General features: G+C 40.0%; 1 protein-coding gene across 1 annotated transcript; it reads right to left on the bottom strand.

The window, feature by feature from the left end:
- Positions 1–9,186: 9,186 nt before the first annotated feature.
- On the bottom strand, positions 9,187–19,599 carry lrrc4bb (leucine rich repeat containing 4Bb). Its single transcript, XM_085284335.1, has 3 exons — positions 19,107–19,599; positions 14,565–15,150; positions 9,187–14,446 (listed from the first exon to the last, which is right to left on the bottom strand). The coding sequence occupies exons 2-3, from the start codon at positions 14,805–14,807 to the stop codon at positions 12,470–12,472; spliced, it is 2,220 nt and encodes a 739-aa protein (XP_085140461.1). The 5' UTR covers positions 14,808–15,150; positions 19,107–19,599; the 3' UTR covers positions 9,187–12,469.
- Between the last annotated feature and the right edge of the window lie 264 nt (positions 19,600–19,863).

Below are 19,863 nucleotides of genomic sequence, written 5' to 3'. Positions count from 1 at the left end.
CAGGAGTGAACAGTTATGAGTGTATGAGAGAAGAGCTGGTGGTGGGGGTTGGGGGGAGGAAGGGGGTGCTATTTTAGTCTGGGCGTTGTCATGGAAACTGCAGCCTCACTACAAATGGAGACATCCAGAACACATGGATCGTCAAACAAATGGCGTGCGTAAGGCTCAGCGTGAAGCTACGCCATGGCTGTGCGACACTATGCCATCTGAGTCGAACCCACCCCCACCCACACAGACACTCACACCCCTCTGCAGCCTGATAACAGTGGCATCTTCTTCATCGCAGAGACTGAATATCAATGGGAGGGTGGTGGTAGTGTGTGTGGTGTGTGTGTGGTGTGTGTGTGTGTGTGTGGGGGGGGGGGGGGGGGGGGGTTGCTTTTAGGGGCCAGAGGAGATGGACAAACGGTTGGAGTCACTAAGTGAGTCAGGAGTCTCAGTGACAGGCAATGGTGTCCATTCAGTGAGTCGCAGCCCCTCTCTGTCTGTCTTTTAATTAACAGTCTTCCCTCCACTCCTCTGCTCTTGTCTCTTCTTCTGTCTGCCGCTTAACTCTCCGTCTCTCTCCCATCCTCTTCCTCTTCGCCTCTATCTCCCCCCTACCCCTCCTCCATCCCCCTCTCTGAAGGACGGAGGTATTCCCACATTTCTCCGTTGCTATAGCAACACTGCAGCGAGAACAGGAAAGAGAGGACGCAGAGGCAGGCAGAGACGAGGGTGGGGGTGGTGGTACTGGGAGGGTGGAGACACGGTCAGGAGTTGGGGTAGAGAGGATGAGAAGGAGGGGTGTGGAAGCAGCCTAAGATGAGGGGATGTGTGAACAATGCTAATGCTAATGGTAGCAGCAGCAGCAGCAGTAGAGCAGCCAAGTGATGGTGAATTCCCCTCTCGTCATGCTGGGTGCAGACTCACATGCCACAGTCTCATTTGCATAAATGTCACTGAGAATCTATTTTCTCTGTATGTTTCTTATGATCACTGATGCTGTGCACAAAGTGATACTGAAGACTGTGTCCGCTTGGCCATTTGTTTTTTTTCTATAGAAGTCGCCTCTAGTTTCAATCATTTCTCAGGCATTGTTAAGAAGAAAAAGGAAACAGACTAGCCTACCTGGTGTATATAGCTGGCAATGTGCTACATGCTTATTTCACTGTGATTCAATCAGCATAAACTGGTGCAGGTCAAATGACCCATTAGACAAAGATGTATCTGTGTAGATCACGCACAGAAGCCATGTGAAGACCACAGCTATTTCATATCGATGTCATCATCCCCTTCAATCAGAACAGAACACAATCTCATTATCTCTTCATATATATCGTAAGCCAACAGAACAAAGCAGTGTTGCATCAATTTCCCAATATGTAAAGATGTGAAGCAAGCAAAGCTCATGTGGCCTGCAAACAAGCGCCCACATCCTTCCCTTTCCTCTATAAAATTTTGACTGCTTGTGCAAAACTCAGTAGATCAGCCCTGAGTGAAACAAATATATCATATCAAATATGTATCATGTAACCCACAAACATGTATGACTGCTTAGACTGTTAGGTACCTGGAGTACTCTGCTGCATGTCAACAACCTGGCTGTCTACTCAGTCAGTAACTCTTCTTGTCAATATTCTTAACCCCCTCAGGACAAAAACGTCCATCTTTAGGAAAAACAGAGAATAAGCAAAATGGGCATCTAAAATCTGGAGAGGTAAGTGTATTCTATTCTCCATGAATCATCTTTTTAAATACCAAGAAAAATCTCATGTTTTTGATACAAATAAAAAGACAATCCACCTTTTCTTAGGAACTCTTTTCATGCACAAACACATTTTCCTCTGAATATATATCAAGTTTAGAAAACACTTTGCTAATATCAGATAGAAAAATGCAACAATGTAACAATTTTGCTTACATCATTTATCTTGGAGTCAGAGTGAATCTCTTTAGGCATTTTAGAAAATAATAAAAAAAACTGGACAAGCAACTGGTCAGTTTCAAAAATATCTTCAATACAAATTAAATAAAAAAAAAACAATTTCTGACAAATTAATTTACAAGGAAATTAATATTTATATTATATATTACTATATAAATAATGTATTATATTCATTACTTATATTCACCACCCACTAACTCTCACAAAAGTCAGTATATCTTTCATTAGAGAAATTACAGTCTTGTACATTTTGATCACCGTATCATATTTTTGGTACACATGGAAGTATCTGTTTATATCTGTGGGCATCGATGATATCAATTTTGCCTGTCTATGGAGAAATGTTCTGCTATTAAATTATTGTTTTCATTTTACTATTTGTGTAATCAAACTTCAAATCATAACCCCCTTTTCTGAAAAAATGGGGCTGATGACCAGTTTAAAGGGTTTTCCACACATTCTGACTAAACAAAAGCTAACCCATCAAAAGGAATCCTTAAAATTGCCAGGCCCACAGTTGGTACTACTGCAAGAAATGCACCAAACTAGAACAGGGGTATGGTATACTACAATGTTCAACACAACTGGCTTGACAATGACCCACACCTCAGTTGGCAATAGTGGTGGCAGTAGTTTTCATCTTTCTCTCTTAGTTCAGGCTTTCTGCTTCAGGCCTCACATAAAAAGGGGGCATTTCACAGGTCACATGATTCTTCATGCACACAAAATGATGCCTATGAGTGTCACCTAATTATGATAACATGTTGATTAAAATCTATAAAGAACATAAAAAGTAACTGCAAAAATGTGACACTCTTACAAAAAAGACAAGGTTAACTCTGCAGAAAATTATGACATGCGGATTTAGTTCACACAGTGGTAAAATAAAAATTTTAAGTTAATTATTTTATCACTGAGTGCGCTCTCAGTGCTACTGTTTATGTCCAAGGCGACCGCAGCAAATTAGAGTTCTGAAACTTTAAAATGGATCCGTTTAGTCATTAAAAGTTACTGTCCCACAGCCTAATAAAGACGACATTGAAATCACTTTAGTTTGTTAGCAGATCAAAGTGAAATTAATCTTAATTTGACTGAATGGATTTAAATGTGTGTCCTGTTTCCTAGCAGCTTCCAGCAGTGTAAAACAGATTAAGCAGCAGATTAGAATCAAGAATAAAAACATTTAGACATTTTATGAATAACAAAATGAATACATGCACATTCTAGTGGCAATGCAATTGAAAAAATTCTTTAAACAAAAGAATCTTTGAAAAGGTGATCATTCGAACAGAAACTCACGATATAAACTGAGGTTGTGTATTCAGTATAATTGATCACAGTGATTTATCCAGGTAAAAAGAGAGCCGCTTTCATAACACAGAGAATTCTGACTTTAAACTCGACAAAGGTTCCTAATCTACTGGTTCTTAAGGCAGCTCCCTAACACGAGAAGAAATTTTTGAGCACAAATCTGAGAAAACTGTGTTGTTTGTTGTTCTTCTACAAGCTTAGCCCACACTTTGCTGGAATGACTATGGATAAGCAGACTTGGTCACATGTGTGCTGCTGCACTGTTGTATTGTTGGGCATTTATTATAATTTCTTCCACTGTTTGGGAGATCAAATTCTCAGGTCACTTTGTTGCTTAACATTAAGATGGATCTGTTTTGACTGTGCTTGTCAGTTGGGCTTTCTGTCTAGTGTTTGCATTTTCTCCCTCAGCTTGCTTAGATGTTATGTCTTCTTTTATAACTCCAAAGTTACATGTTGTAGGTGATTCAGTGTTGCTAAATTGGCAGTATAGTATTAGTGTAAGCAAGGCAAGGTACAAGGTGTTATCTCAGAGATGACAACCTGTCCAGACATGTCCATTGTCACCTGGGTTGTCACAGTTAACATAATAATTAGGCTATAATTATTAGATAATATACCGTATTTTATGCTAAAAAATAAAACTAGGATTCAAGGACATAGTTACAAGTTTAGCTTTAAACTCAAACTTTAAAAAGGGAAGCAATTTACGGTAATTGTATACGTCATTTGCCACAAACACTGAATGTTTTTTAAGTGCATAATTGTGCATAACAATTATGTATAAAAATATTTAATGACAAATGAGTGTACATCAAGCATCAGCTGTGCTATTTCTTACTCTTGCTAACTAAGCTAGCTTTGTAGGGCTAACCACTGCTACAGTGTGTAATTTTTCCACTTTTGAAAAAAAAAAAAGTATGAATTCAAAGATTTAGAAGTTATTCACCGAATTCATGAGCAGTGGAGTAGCAGGTGAGCTGATTTTACCTTTGGACAGGAGATTCAAAATACCATTCCCTGGCTCATGTCAAGTTGTTGTGCTAAGCTATCTGCTTGCTAGCTGTGGCTTCATATTTTGCTCCTTCACTGGCTTGAGTGCTAGAGCTGAATATCTGAATACCACTACAGCATCAAAGTAGGCTAAAAGTCTCTACATAATTCATAGTGCTATTAAATGCATAGAGTGCCACAACATTAACAAGGCAAAGTAGAGGCATTGCCCTATACCTGCAGTTACGGCAAATCAATATTCAAGTAAGTGTAATAATCTAATAACAACATTAGCTCCACTGCCTGAAAAATGTGTTAGTATGTGGGAGTGAATGCACTGGGGAACAATTTACTACAGATCTTCCTCCAGTAAATACATAGGATGTGTCAGTTTACGATGTATGCTGGAAAGAGAATATTAATAGGAAAGTAATTACTTTAAACCTCCTCACCCACCATATACCTTCCCTACAGTGTAACAAACACTGGTGAGGTTTCTTTGTGTTATATTGTGGTAGCACATAACATGATTATAAAGCAATATAACAAAGCCTGCTTTGTGTTTTTTCAAAGAGGCTATTTCAGATTGTCATTTGGATTCATCACCAAGAGATATTTTTGTCTCTGACCTAATACAGAAAATTAGACTCTAAAATGGTCTGATGTGTTATTAATAATAGTCAGATTTCCAAAGCACCTTTATATTATTTTTACATTTTGAACAGCCCTACCTTATATACATTATTTTATGCATAAACAGTCGTAAGAAATACTAATTTCAATAAAAGTATTTGCGCATGAGTAAAAACAACTTAGAACACAAGCAAACCAGACATAAGTTGCCATCAGCCTAATTCCCCACACACATAAAGCAGCGGCTCTATTTCCAAACCCATTTGGCAATATTCAGTGGAGAGAAAGATATACAGCTTTTTTTTCCGGGTGACAAGTCTTGTTGGTCAGGTTGAGTGTTTTATCCCCAGTAGAGGGAAAGAACTGTCTGGGGTTACAAGGGCTTCTGAGTGCTTGCAAGTTACACGAGATGGCTATACATGTCTAGCAAAAAGAGTCTCCCTATGGTATGTTTGTTTATCTTCTATGCCTGGATTAATAATTGAGTTATTTTGGGTGAAAAATGAAACTGTATCACCAAACAAAAAAGATCTGCTCAATGCCTCTTAATAATACTGAGGGGGTCTAAATATAGACCAAAATAAAAGCAAAGCACTGTATGTTCAGTACAGTATAAAAAAGCCCTCAAAGTACATCAGTAGTAAGCACATACTTTCATGTAACAGTCAAAAATGAATCTTTAAAGAGCAGACTTTAAATCAAAGGGCCACTGGTTTCCTTTTACCCGTCTTGCATAAACTATACCCAAGTGGGTCAGTGTCACATTTTTCTCATATAATTCCATACAGCTTTTCTCATGCTTCCTTAGCCAGAGTTAAGCCCGACAGTAGTTAGTGAATCTTCACATTACAATGAATAAATAGGTCATAGGTTGTACTTTTTCACACATTCATATCGAACACTTTACTCTTGTGTTTTACGCATGCATTTGTCCCTTCAACCTTTAAAGTGTGAAGAAATAAAAAGGCCTTTGCATTTCCATGGCTCCTCGATGCAGCCCACAGACTCTGACACCTCTGCTTCACAGTGGAGTTTATGTTGTGTCAGGTTCCCCACAGATTCTGCAGTCTGTCTGTGGGCCAGGGGAGCTGGGGGAATCCCTGGAGAAACACACAGCTGGGAGGTTATTGAATTTGAAGGGAGAAGGGAAGAGGAGAGGATAGTGCAGGCACAGTGGATTTATAGGAAATGACTGCTCTACAACTGTGCAAAGGAGATGTGATTGCACAGGGAGAATTTTGCAAACAGAAATCAGGTTTTCCTCTTTCCCTTTTAATAGAAAGCACAGTTTAAAATTACAAGTGGAGATTTTTGTTGATATATAAACCTCCTGTGGACTGTGGTTGTTTCTTGCTGCAAGGGATGAAACCGGTATTTTAAATTCCACCTTTGCTAATTTAAATGTACCCCTCTTGCATTACATTATATGCACGCCAAGATCACAGAATGCTAAAAATGTATTCGCTTTTGAGCATTTCTCTTTCATCTTCGGCACATTTTAATGCATTTTTTTCTGCAGCATACACACTCTTTTCTCGCTCTCACACCCCCCTCGCTCCATGTGAGTATTGCTCTTTTCAAACATGGCAGAAAAAGGACAAATTCAAGTCAAGTCTTGCACATTCTCCGTACCATATGTTTGCTCGCTATTAATACAAGCTGACAAACAGGAAAAATGCTACAGAACAGATAATTATAATATGCTTCAAGATGTGTCATCTCATGGTGTTCTCATGGTGTTACAGAACATTTCTTTTGATGTCTTTACTGGCTTCAGAAATACTTCAATAGAGCCTAACCATATTATACTGAAGCTGTGTTGTCTATTGCTATTTTGGTGTGCAAGCCTTTAACATTATGTGTAAGACATCTCGTGGGGACTGAGGTCTCTGGAGACCGGAGTACAAGCCAAGGACAATTACATTCAAGAAAATGACTTTACATAGTGCCCCCAAAGATATTTCAGATACAATCTCCCCGATGTAAGGTCCAAACATTTTATCTAAACACATTCAGATTCATGGTTATGGCTTATAGCTGATGCAACACTTATTGCAATGCTTATTCCCTTGAACTTGTTTTATAATGCGGCTTGAACTTATGATACATCTTGCAGACAAGACTGTGATTGCGTATACAGTCTCACCTCATTTCACTTAGCTTAAGAACACTTTACAACACACAATCAACCCTTTCAGAAAAAGAAGTAGTGATAATGATGCAGAACAAGAAGAAGCCACAGTGTCAGGCGCATAGTTCTGTTCATGTTGGTGTCATAGCCACTGAGTCGTTTCACAGTTGCCTTGCATGGAAAATGTCTAATCACCGGAAAGAAGTGATTGTTTGTTTGATTTCCCTTTTTAGCCTGTTTGTAAGTAAATTTATACTAGTAATAAAAATTGGCAGAGTGGGTAATTTATAATTACCCTAATATAACACAAAGCACCAGTTGATTTACTAACGTGGTTTCCACGCTATAGTGATTCCAGAGTTGTTAGTTTTTTTTGTTGAATTTGTTAGATTGTGATTGGCACACCAGCACCTCTTATTCAATTAGTACACCTTAATTATGGACTTAGTGGTATGACCTTTGTGTACCTTCTTTTTTCTGTATAGCTCAGTTAAAGCAAATGCAGCTAGTATGAAGTGTGTGTCAGTTGTACTTTGATGTAGGCCAACTCTAGACTGCAGGTGATGTTGTGGAGCACTTTGTGTTAAATGTTTGTTCTTTAATTGCAATGTTGCTAGAAAGATCATTTCCAAAATAAATGATAAAAATGTATCTGTTTTTATGATTTCAATCAGCAAAGTATAACAGATCATTTTTCACATGGCAGCACCTCAACTCATTTAGGTGTAGACATGGTCAAGTCAACCTGTTGACATTAAAAAACAAATATCGAAATATTAGAGAAAAGTGACTTAAGTAACTCTGAATGTCCTTTTACATGGTTGGTGGTGCCACGTGGCTGGTCTGAGTATTTGAGTATTTCCTGGGGTGTTCTAACATAACCATCTCTATGGTATACAGACAACGGTCAGAAAAAACAGAAAATCGTTCATTTAGTTCTCAGGACTGAAATACCAGAGGTCAAAGGAGAATGCCCAGACTGCTTTAAGCTGGCAGTAAGGCTACAGTCACTTAAATATTCACTGATTACAACCAAGGTATGGAGTAGAGTGTATCTGAGTGCACAACGCTGTGAAATAAGCTTAAGCAGCAGAAGAAACTGGAAACTGAGGCTACAGTTCACACAGGCTCACCATAATTGGAGAATAGAAAATTGGAAAAGCATTGCCTGGTCTGATAAGTGTCCAATTCTGCTGCAACATATGATATATATCAATATAATAGGGTTTGAATTTGGCATAAACGACATTGCTCATGGTGGTATAATGGTGTGGGGGATATTCTTTGTCACACCTTGGGACCCTTAGTACACACTAAGCATCGTTTAAAAACATCACAACATACCTGAGTATTGCTGCTGATCATGCCCATCATATTATAACCACAGTGTATCCATCTTATAATGCTGCTTTCAACAGGATAACCTGCCATATCAGAAAGTTCAAATCATCTCAAAGCGGTTTTTTTGAACATGAAAATGAGTTCACTGTCCCCAAATTTCAAGGTTTTGGAATGTGGTTTCACATCATCATCACCTGTGTGATGTTTTCATGTCAATATGGACCCAAACCTCTGAGCAATGCTTTTAGCATCTTGTTGAATCTATGCTATTAAGAATTAAAACAGTTCTGAAGACAAAAGGTGGTCCCAGCCTGTACTAACTCTAATAAAGTGACCAGTGAGTGTATATAGCCATGTTTGCTATAATTCTGCAAGAAACAAAATTACATTTCCGTACTAAAAGATACTTCTAAATGTAATTATTTTTAACATGACTGGGGCAAGCCATAGTGTTGATCCAAAACCTTATTTTGAAAGTATTTCCTCTTTCCTGATTAACCTCTGAAAAAGCAAACGTGTGTAGTAAACGAAAAGTAGGTCAGAAAATAAAGTTTAAACACAATTATACTTGACATATTTTTCCTTTTATATTATAAAAGTTCACGCAATAACTTATTTGAAAGGTCATTTGTCATTTTAAACTTGTTAATGCATTTCATATTTAGAATAGTTGTGGTTGTGTTCTGTAGAATGAAATCACAACAAAAAAGGAAAGTGGTATGTTTCTAATAAAAGACTATATCCTTACAGGAAGCAGAAAACTGAAATCACACAAATAGTAAACAGCGAAATAAAATACCTCTCAGTCACTGCATGACAGTCATTGAAGTGTAAATATTGCACATGTTGATTTTGCTATAACTCAAGAAATACACTCTTCTGTCACACTGTGTACCTGGATGAATTTCTGAAGGGGAAAAAATGACATTTAATGACAATCCATAAAGGCCCAAACTGATAATACCACATACTAAGATACAACCAACAACTGGAAATAAAACACAAAAGAAAAAGAAAAGAAAACACATGACATTTTTATATATAGTTTTTTTGTGTAAAGGAATCTAAAAGTTCTGTTGCTTTGCACATTTCTCTTTCAAATCTTTTAAAGCAGACTATCTTTTTAATATTGTTTTATCAAACAGAACAGCTTACCTTTAAAGAACCAAAAGGTCAGTCCACTTTCTTGTCTCGCAATTTGGTGTCTCAGATACCATAATCCATTTCATTAAGGAGTTTTGCCTCCAACAAACCAATAAATGTCACTTGGACAGAAGCATCCATTGTAAGCAATGGGTGATGCAGAGGATACAAACATGTCAGAACTCCATCTGTAGCCAAACTCAATGCTACAGTTAGGTACAGATGATCGGTATGTACAGTCTCAAGCTTGTCAACTTCATTAAAAGGGGTCATATAGTTCTGAACATTACGAGAATGAGCTTTCTCTGCAGTAGCATCGAACACAGAGTACAATGGCAGCCACAATACTAAGATGCAACAAAAGCCATCTGCGTTTCCTTCAAACGTTAATAATAACGATGATAACCTTGCATGTCGTGTTTTACGGATGCTCAGAGATTTGAAAGGAACATTTCCATGCTGATTAGGTGAGTCATCATCATCATAATAAAACATTGCTACAGTAATGTTCAGGTAAAAGATTTGTTCCACGGTTAACGTGGAGAAATGTACCCTCATTCCCGGCACACAAGGAGGTATCTAGTATGCTCTTTGAAATTTGACGACGGAGCACCAAATGTAGCACATCAAGGGGGCAGCCATATGTTACGTCTTTAGAATTAATTTAGATTCTTTTTGTGTCTCTGTGGGGATACAGTCAAATCCTGCCCTCTAAATCTGTTGGACAGGTTGCAGATTTACATTGACTATATATTTTTTTTAAATTATATTTATGACCAGAAATAATAACATAAGGTTGAGAAATAATAGAGAAATGGCTGCAGTTTAGACAATCCAAGTTACAAAAAAATCAATACATATGTTCAAGGCATACTTGAAAAATGCCTTAGCTTGCTAGCATTAGAAGATGTTCCTTTCACAGATATAACAATGTGAGAGCCGATTCTGGATTTTGTCTAGCAGCATCACTCTTATTATCATCACTGTTACTATCAATACTTCATTTTATGCCTTCTTCCAGAACGCATGAGCTCATTGCTAATGGCAAAATCCTTCTTTTGAATAGAAAATACCTCATATACAATGTGTAGCTTTGAGGGACACACACACACACACATCCCAGCAAAATTAGACCTTCATTACAGTCAACACTGATTTTCCATTGTCTGGAATAACTGGTTACTTGTCCAGTTTGCGCTCAATTGCAACAAACATTACTTTTCCTTAATTGTCTGTTCACATTTCAAACTTTGTCAGCACAAGAGCAGAAGAATTACCATGGGCGAAGACTAATTTTTGACAAACCCGCCTTCATTAAAGGATTAGATCATGAAAACATTCATCTTCCAAAACCAGAAGTGTAGCCCATCCACAGGCAAGTCGCTAAAAGCCTGTCTGACCGCGTTAACAGGACAGACAGTACGTGTCATTACCAGGGTGACTAATGGCTAAACCACTAACCATACATTCAATCCAGGTTTTAGCACAGAGAACGGCACAATGTCTCACTCTTAACCTGCGTGGTTGCCATATTGACCCGATACAACCCAATATATGATTGATTTATTTCACACGTAATGATACATGGCTAGACAACTGTACACATTATATCAAACTAACAAAAATAAAGAAATACATAGTTGAAACGCAAGAAGCGTAAATGGCATTTAACATATGAAAGTTACACTTTAAAAATGTGGATCTTACAATTGTCATACAACCAGACATTATTATTATTAATATACTGTACATTTCCTTTCATTCCAATCTTCTTAAGATGGATGTTCACTCCCTTCTTGAAAGCTGCTGCAGATAGATGTCGACTCATCCTTATGACAGCATTTCATGGCATGATTATGGTAACCACGAGCAAGGAGATCATATCAAATTCCAGTCTAAAAGCAAATATCTGGCTACTGATCTGATTCAAATAACACATTGTCAACACTTTAATTTACCCTTACAGGTCATTGCATTGGATTACCTGTTCGTGTTTGTTTTTACCATTAATTGATGCTGGCATTTAAGTATCAGAATTGTCAATTCAAATACCAAGAAGCTGGCTTTTACAAAATACATAATACACTTTCAGAACACAAAAGTTTGTAATGATTATTACTGAAACAACAGACAAAAGTTTGTCAAACAGAGATCTGCATTTACTGTAATACAACCTAAATGGACTTTATGCCACAAAGCCAATTCAAAGATTCACAATGAGTGTTGCAATTGAGCCCTTATGTTTCTGAGAAGTAGCCAAACTTAAAACATATCATAACAAACCTCAACTATCGCCGCCCCTGATTATTCACAAAGAAACAAACTATACCAGCTTATACATCCACCCCAAAATATGTCTGCATCAGAGTCTGCAATGATACATATTTAGATGAAAATATATTTATATAATTTGTGGATTTTTCACAGTAGTTTGCACTGTACCCTTTTGTCCATCTATTTATGCCTACATAATTTTCACCTTGAGGGAGTCTTTTGAGTCACTAGAGAGAGAATGTGGCTCGTGGTTTTTTGAGGAAGAAAAATGTCTCTTGGATTTTATTCTGCAATATCTCTGATCTTCAGTGTGGCAAGTGCTGTGCGTGTCTTTCAACTCTGCTGGCCAACAACGGTTTGGGGACTGATTACTCTGAAAGGCTATTTTTTTTTTCCTATGAGGACACAGCTTGTAGAAACTGCAAAAAACATTTGCTTTGGCACAGATTTACATTGTAGCAATGTCCATTCCTTGATCTCCATGGCCATGATCGTTACTACAAACACAAGTGGGCCATTGTGGTAATCCTTGGCTCAGTACACTGTCACAGATAAGTCTATGTGTTTGTGTATTGCCGTTTCAGTCTATCCTCTTTCCTAGTGTAATGTCAGTGCACTCTAGTGTCTAATCATTCTGCGCATAAACCCAAGATCAATCCCCTGTCTGTCGTCAACTCTCTCTCACTCACTCTCACTCAATACTCTCACTTTTGCTGTTAGATTTGAGTCTCTTGTACATTTTCCTTCGAACTCCCCTTGAAAAGAAGAGGTTCCATTTGTGGATTCTGGCTTTGGCCCATGAAACCCTTGATCGATCCATGTAAGCCCATGGTAGGCATAGGCAGAGACATGGGGAGTGGTGGGGACATCGAACTGGGGATGGTGTTGGTGCCGTTGCCTGATGAGGTGAGCAAGTTGGATGTTGAGATCGGGACAGAGGTACAGGAGATAGGAATATCTTGACCTTGCTGGCTCTTGTTACTCAGGATCCCTCCTGGCCCCATCCCTTCAGTGCCAATACTAAGACCCATCACATTGTTGTTAAAATGATGTGTCTTGTAGTAATGGTTTAGCGTATCGGTACGACCAATGTTGGGAAGGTTGACTATTTCTGGATGATGTATCCGTAGGGTTCCTTCTCCACCTGTTCCAGAATTCATTGTCGAACCACCTGAGATGCCACTTCCTGCTCCGGCTCCGATCTCATCCTCTACATTCACAATTTCAATGGCTCTGGCTGGGCCGTGGTGCTTGTGTAGCTGGTGTTGCTTACGGAGTTTATAGAAGACCACCAACATTACTGCTGCCATGAAAGTAATGGCCACAAAGCAACCAATGATGATCTTAGTTGTTTTCATTACATCATCCAGGCCTGGAATGTTAGTTACATGTTCTGGGGGCTCAGTCACTGTATTTTCAGGAGCTCTATTGATTCGTGGAGACAGTGAGGAGAGAGAAGAGAGAGAAGGCGTTATAGTAACACCAGGTTGGTGGACAGTAGGATTAGGAAAATCTATGAAGGTCTCGTTAATATACTGTCTTGCAGACTCCTCCTCGTCTGTTCTTGGCTCTAGTGTTTCCACAGTGACGGTGGTGAAATAGCTGTAGGTGTTGCTGGGGTCCGAAGCAGATACATTGAGAACGGCGGATGCAGTGGTATTTCCAGCAGAGTTGGTTACCATGCAAGTGTACTGTCCTGTGTCTTGCATGGTCACATTTGTGAAGTTCAGTGTTCCGTCATGGAGCACTGAGATCCTAACTCGGTATGATCCGTGGGTCATCAGCGTGCCATTTGGAGTGAACCAGTTCACGGAGGTCATTGACGTTCCAGTACGACATTTCAGCTCAGCAGCCATGCCTTCAGTGACATTGAGGTCAGTGGGTGGCTCAACAATCACTGGGGCATAGCAGGTAAAGTGGCTCTGGTCTAGTTCTCCAATGTACTTGCCCTTTAGACCTGGGGGTGCGTGGCAGCGAGCACAACAAGTGGTGTTGCTGGGAACTGTTTCTTTCAGCCACCAGCTGAGCCAGAGAACGTCACAGTTACAAACCCAAGGGTTATGGTTTAGATGTACCCTCTCCAACTGGTGCAGAGGGGTGAAGAGGTCATGAGGCAGGGAATGCAGGGAATTGTGAGAGAGGTTCAGCTCCTCCAAGTTTTTGAGATCATCAAAGGCATTGCGTTCAATGACTGACACTCTGGAGTGCATTAGCCACAGCTTGCGAAGTGAAACTAGACCCTGGAAGGATCCAGGCCGGACTATCCCGAGCTGGTTCCCTGATAGCTCCAACTCCTCTAGTCGCACTAATGGGGTGAGGTTAGGTATGTCCTTCAAGCCACACATGCCAAGATTCAAGAAGCGCAAGTTTATCAGACCTTCAAAGGCAGCCTCTGAGATGAAATCCAGCTTCCTGAGTTCCCCTAGGTCAAGACGCCGTAAAGAGGGAACACGATGAAAGGCAAACGCCGGCAGCGTCTCGATTGGGTTGTTTCTTAGCCATAGTTCCCTTAGCTTGCTTAGATACTCAAAAGCTTGGGATGGCACCACTGTAAGACGGTTGTCAAAAAGCTCCAGTGTATTGAGGTTAGGAAGACCATTAAAAGCTCCCACCTCAATCTGTCGGATGTGGTTCTTTGAGAGCTGGAGGATTTCCAAATGTCGCAGATGCTTAAATGTATCAGACTTGATCACCTAGTGTGGAAACAAATAAAAGGGAGGCATATTGTAGCAAAATTAAACATAATGCTCTCAAGGTATCTATCTTTAAAGTCTTAATGTGTTTTCCATTTGTGGATGAAACCAAAATTACCTGAATTGAGTTCTCTTGTAGATTGAGGTATCTTGTGTTCTCTGAAATACTGTCAGGGATTTGATCTAAACTCCTCCTTGTACAGATGACACGGCTTGCCTGATTGGAGCAGATACAGGGGGAGGGGCACGGGGGTGCTGCCTCTGTCAGCTGAGGTCCATGGTTGTGAAACCACAACAAAAGTTGGACCAACCAGAGGAGGGGGAAAGGGGTACCTGGACTGGTCACCATGACAACACGCATGGCAACTGAGTCATGACCTACCCCTATTGCTAAGAAGTTGATAGGTCACCTCCAATCAAGCGACTTCAGGTGCTTATCTTGATGTTCATATTTAACGCTCTGATTCTCTTTTGCTCCTTCAAGCAGCCACTTAAAAACTGAGGAAAAAAGTGCAATGCTATATTAAAGACTTTATCAATAATAGATTCTTACTTTGCTTTTGCTCATAGTTCCTTGGTAATCAAATACTTGGGCTTTCTCAATTTTTCATTTTTCTTCCCATGACAATTATTAGAAGAGAAATCAAATTTAGGGGAGGATTTGCTTGTGAAAGTGTTGTCACGATGGAGACTGTTGGTTCTCCCTGTAAGGGAAGAGACAAAAGAAGAGAGAGGAAGGAGGTCAAGTGAGTGCACAGTGCAGAAAGATTTACTTTACAAGCCTAGCACACACATGCGACTATTTGCAGGACTGAACTGAAAATCTCTAAATATCACCAATATCTCCTCTGGAATAATGGTACAATTTTCTATTCTAAAGACATGTCTATCAACCACTGAGTCAGCTGCCATTTAGGTTTAAACCTAACATCAGGGTCATGGTCTGAAATGGACACAAAATTCTAAAACTGCAAGTTGGGTCACAAGTGCTGCAGCATCCACTTTATGATACTGGCATTCTTCAAGCCAAATACGCACTGACAGAGGTAGACTCTCACATTCCCAAAGAATGCAAAGTGGTTGTATGCAGTTACAAGTCCATGTGGCCCTAAGGTTAATGCAGAAATTCATGCAATCCATCATGAATCAGCAGCACAGCATTACAAATGAGGTAACAAATGATGCCTGCATGCAGTAGTTTAGAAATTAAGACATGAAGGAATGATTATTGACTCTTGACATTTTACTGCAATGCACATGCGGTGCCCAATATGCCACGCTAAATCGGACAAGATTCCCCCAACAACTAAAACTGATGAACCAGACATGAATATGACAACTGGATTATACAGAAAGAGGAAAAAATGGTGCAAAATAAGCCTTTCTGTTTGTTTTGGAGGGGGGGGGGGGGGGGGGGGGGTTGAATTCCTGAATGTGCATTGTGTTTTTCAAAAGCCTTGTTTTTGGTTAATCGAGTGTCACACACACACATCTTGCAACAGAAATGGCTGCGAGCATCAGCAGACTCACTAAATTTAGAAATGCTTGGGCTGTTCCCCTTATAATGATTAGAAAGAGAAAGTGCTCATTGTTTTCTCAAGCACATAATTCTCGTCACTATGACTCTGGCAGTCACAAGTCTGTCATGTCTGAGAACAAATGATAAAAGATCCTTGTTTCCTGACACTAATATAAACACAATGTCACCTCTATCGATATGGCATTTAAAATAACTCTTGGATGCATTTTAAAAAATAAAAGAATCTCTTATTAATGTAATAAACTGTTTATTCTTTCTTTTTTTATGAAACAGCTCCATGGCAGTCCTTAGCATCTCCTCTCCTATGCAGCGACGATGCATGCGCCTAGAAACACTGTTGCTGTGGCAACCTGCTCACTCACCATCTTGTGTTTTTACTGTCCAGTGCCCTATTCCACATTACTGTGTTTAGCTGAGCTTGATCAACATTTTGTGTCCAAAATGGATAAACAGCGCCTTTGCTGTCTAAATCAAAATGCATTTAACTCAAAGCTTATAGTGTATGCTTGCAGTATTTGCTATTATAACACACTCGGTAAGAAAAGCCAAAGCTGAATTTTGGAATTCTGTTCATAGGAGATAGAACAGGGTTGAACTTTGGCCTTCAGCATAACAACAGCAGGAACAAATCTGCAACGAATCTTAATGGTCAAGGTCTGAGGATCAGGTCAACATTGGTTTTCATCTAAAACATACTTCGAAGAAGTTAAAGCAGCTATTAAGAAAGCTCGTAAGGGAATGTACGCTAAAAATAGACTTTTTTCAGATGCTTTGCACATCCCACTGACTCTCTCGCCCTGTCTCATTCTCTCTCTTCGACACATGCCCACATCCAGATCTACGACCATCGTAACTGTAACTGACACAAAGAAATGACAGCACATACGTACATCCCAGATAAGCTAATGAATGTAGACGTGTGAATACAAATAAACCTAAATATTACAGTAAGCAGCTCCTTTGCACCAGTCCTCATTATGGTGCTCTTTACACTGTTGTCCTTCCTTGAAGAGTCTCCCACTCATCCCCATCTCACAGCTAATTATGCATTTCAATAATCTGACTGGCTCTCTTAGACATCAGAATTGTATCTGATTCAGAGTAGAGGTCTGATAGTTGCAATGATTCATGAAAGCATCAAAGCAAAACATCATTAATATTCAGCCGGCCAAAGAAGTACCAGTGTTTCATACGCTGCTACTTCATTAAAAACACACAGCGATGGTGGTGCTATGCCTTTCTTTCCTCCCTTTTTTTTCCTTTTAAATTGAGCGGTGTACAAAGTATCATATAAACACAGCTGGATGGAAAGTATTTCCAAATTCCTCCAGCCACTTTCATGACACTTGAAGTCTAGAAAGAAATGTAAGCTAATGGTGAAGTTTTGGCCCCACACACAGCCTTTTGTTAAAACAAACTTGCTTCCTTCATTGCATCACTGAGGGAAAGATGCATTCCCCTTGAATTAAAAACCAGCTGGCCCTTGTAATCAATAAGTTGTTTAATGCAGCATTTTTTCCCTTAAGTACAGTTAAGCACTTGAGCTGCATTTGTTCGTTGCATTACATGGGAAATGTCACTAAATGAGGTGGTGCAACCAGTCAGCGGAGAGCACCACATTGTATTGTAAAGAGCTGTATTGTGGGAGAGACCTTGAACCTGCAAACATGCCTGTTGACTTCACCTGCCATCTTTAAGTTCTTGACAAAAGGAGAGCTCGAGAGCTACAAAATACACTGCGATGGTCTTTATTTCTAGAATCTTGGCCCATCTGATCCTGTCGCAGTTGGCCTTCTTTCTGATCTTTGTGCAAAATGTGTTTTCAAGGGCTTCTTGACATAGCTGAAACACTGGCCACATTAAATTCTTCAAGCCAATTTCACTTAAATGAATCTCTCTCTCTCTCTCTCTTTGTTTTTTTTTTTTGTTTGTTTGTTTTTTTTATTTTAGCCCTTTGTGTTCGTGTCAAAAGCAGATTGCAACGATGTAGATATTGATTATTCGATCAGGCCTGAGAGATCGCTCACTCGTTAAAAGACAAATTAGCTAAAAGCTGCTGACCAACTGCTACAAACCAATCACATCATCGCGAGTGCCTGATTGTATCAATGTCTTCCACTCCACAACTGTCATTAAGGTTTATGAAGAGGCCAAAAAACAGAAAAATGGAGAAAAAAAATTGTGGTGCTGTTGTTTTCAATATAAACTGAGGCTGTGGGTTGCTTTTTTGAATACAAGCCCCAATTAGACCTCATGTATTTACAGATGCTCAAGATGAACACAAAGCGACACAGGTGCAGCAGGGCCAAGATCATCTACTGTAACTATGACAACACCAGATTGATTCAGGACGTGGGAATTGGGGTAGGATGGATGGGACGTATTTCACCAGTATGGATACATCAACCACTGTTAGAGAGAGGGAGAGAGAGGGAAAAAAAAGACAAGCTCGTAGCAAACGTCTTCAGACTTTTAACAATTGCAAGTTGTTGTATTTTTTTCTTCTTCCCCCTATTTTTCTTATTTTTTTCCATCACATCTCAAAAACCCATAACTTGCCCATGTTTTTCTACCCTGCAGTCGCAACCTCTGATCTGCAATCTCTCCTCATCATATAGCCTGTAGCATAATATCTCCTACAATTGAACAGAATGGCCTTATTCATCTATGCAGCTGCGCTCACTACGGCGCACCTTCTCGGGAACGCAATTGAAATTCTGAATAGGCCTAATTCTGCACATGCTGCATTACAAAATGGCTTGCATCCATCCTCTCTTCGGCGGCATAACAACACGACTGCACGCAAAATAACCTTTAGGTTCATTGCTGACTGGGAAATATCACCTGTGTAGATGTGCAATACATAGGTTTGCGCGTAGAAGCGATTCCTTTAAATGCAACTAGCACAGATTTATTCCACTGGCATCGACGTGGACTGTGTGCTCATGTTAATTATTTGCTTAAATTGTTATGCATCTCAGCTTTTTGCCACACTCAATTTCTTGTCCCCTCCTTTGGCATCTCATGACTGTTTTCAGCATCACTCTCGATTAGGTAACAAATGTAATAATTACACCAGCCATTTCACTCCCTTCTACCTGTACAGCCAAAATAGCCTACCTTAATGTTTCGGCGTCTGCGGCGTGAGGTCGATGTTTTCTCTCCCCCTCTCCGATCGTCAGTTTCCCAACCTCGCAATCAGTCTCTCCTCTTTTTTTTTTCCTGCTCTTCCCTAAATTGATTCGCTTGTTTCCACGGCTGTGAGCTGGCTCTTGTTCTTGTAGGCTAGATCCGCAGCGCCAACGCAACGCGGGGGGCTACAGTGATGGCAGGTTAAAGATGAACACAATCCACACACACGCGTGCGCGCGGAAAAAAACAGAGATCGGCTTCGGGATCGCCGAGGAAAAAAATGGTGTTATAATTATGGCACGGAGGAACGAGGTCGGGGACGAGTGCATCGATGCGCCTTATCATCCTTGGAGAGGAACGCAGGTAGCAAACGCGACGGCGCCCGCTGGGCAGAGCAGTTTGCGTCCAGCATAAGCGGCTCTTTACGCACATTCCGTATGTTTCAGTCTGAATCCGACTAAGACAGCATTAGGAGAAGAGACGAAGGAGCACCGACCCGTGGATGTGGCTGCGTTTCTTTGGGTGTATTAAAGTGAACGTTCAGAGCCGGATTCCAAAATGAGAGATATTTCACGTGTTTGCTTTCCGCGTGTTTTGTGTCTCACATCCCCCGGTGAAACTTAAGCTCTGGGCTTGTTATGAGTAGCAGTGTAGTCACATATTTATTAATATGACTCAGCAGCACTGTATGATCGGGAGGGTAACCTGAGTCAGTTCGTTTCTCCCTATCAAGTGAGATTTTGAG

This window comes from Mchenga conophoros, linkage group LG8, assembly GCF_057382185.1.
Source record: "Mchenga conophoros isolate Kocher_MC1m ecotype Shallow Benthic linkage group LG8, M_conophoros_male_GT1.1, whole genome shotgun sequence".
Classification (NCBI taxonomy): domain Eukaryota; kingdom Metazoa; phylum Chordata; class Actinopteri; order Cichliformes; family Cichlidae; genus Mchenga; species Mchenga conophoros.
Note: the sequence above shows the minus strand (reverse complement) of the source record. Positions and strands in the feature narration are given on the sequence as shown.

Coding starts and splice junctions, on each gene's coding strand:
- lrrc4bb (XM_085284335.1), bottom strand. CDS start 14,807: ATGCGTGTTGTCATGGTGACCAGTCCAGGTACCCCTTTCCCCCTCCTC. Junction 14,447..14,564: donor TACAAGAGAACTCAATTCAG/GTAATTTTGGTT, acceptor TTTCCACACTAG/GTGATCAAGTCTGATACATT.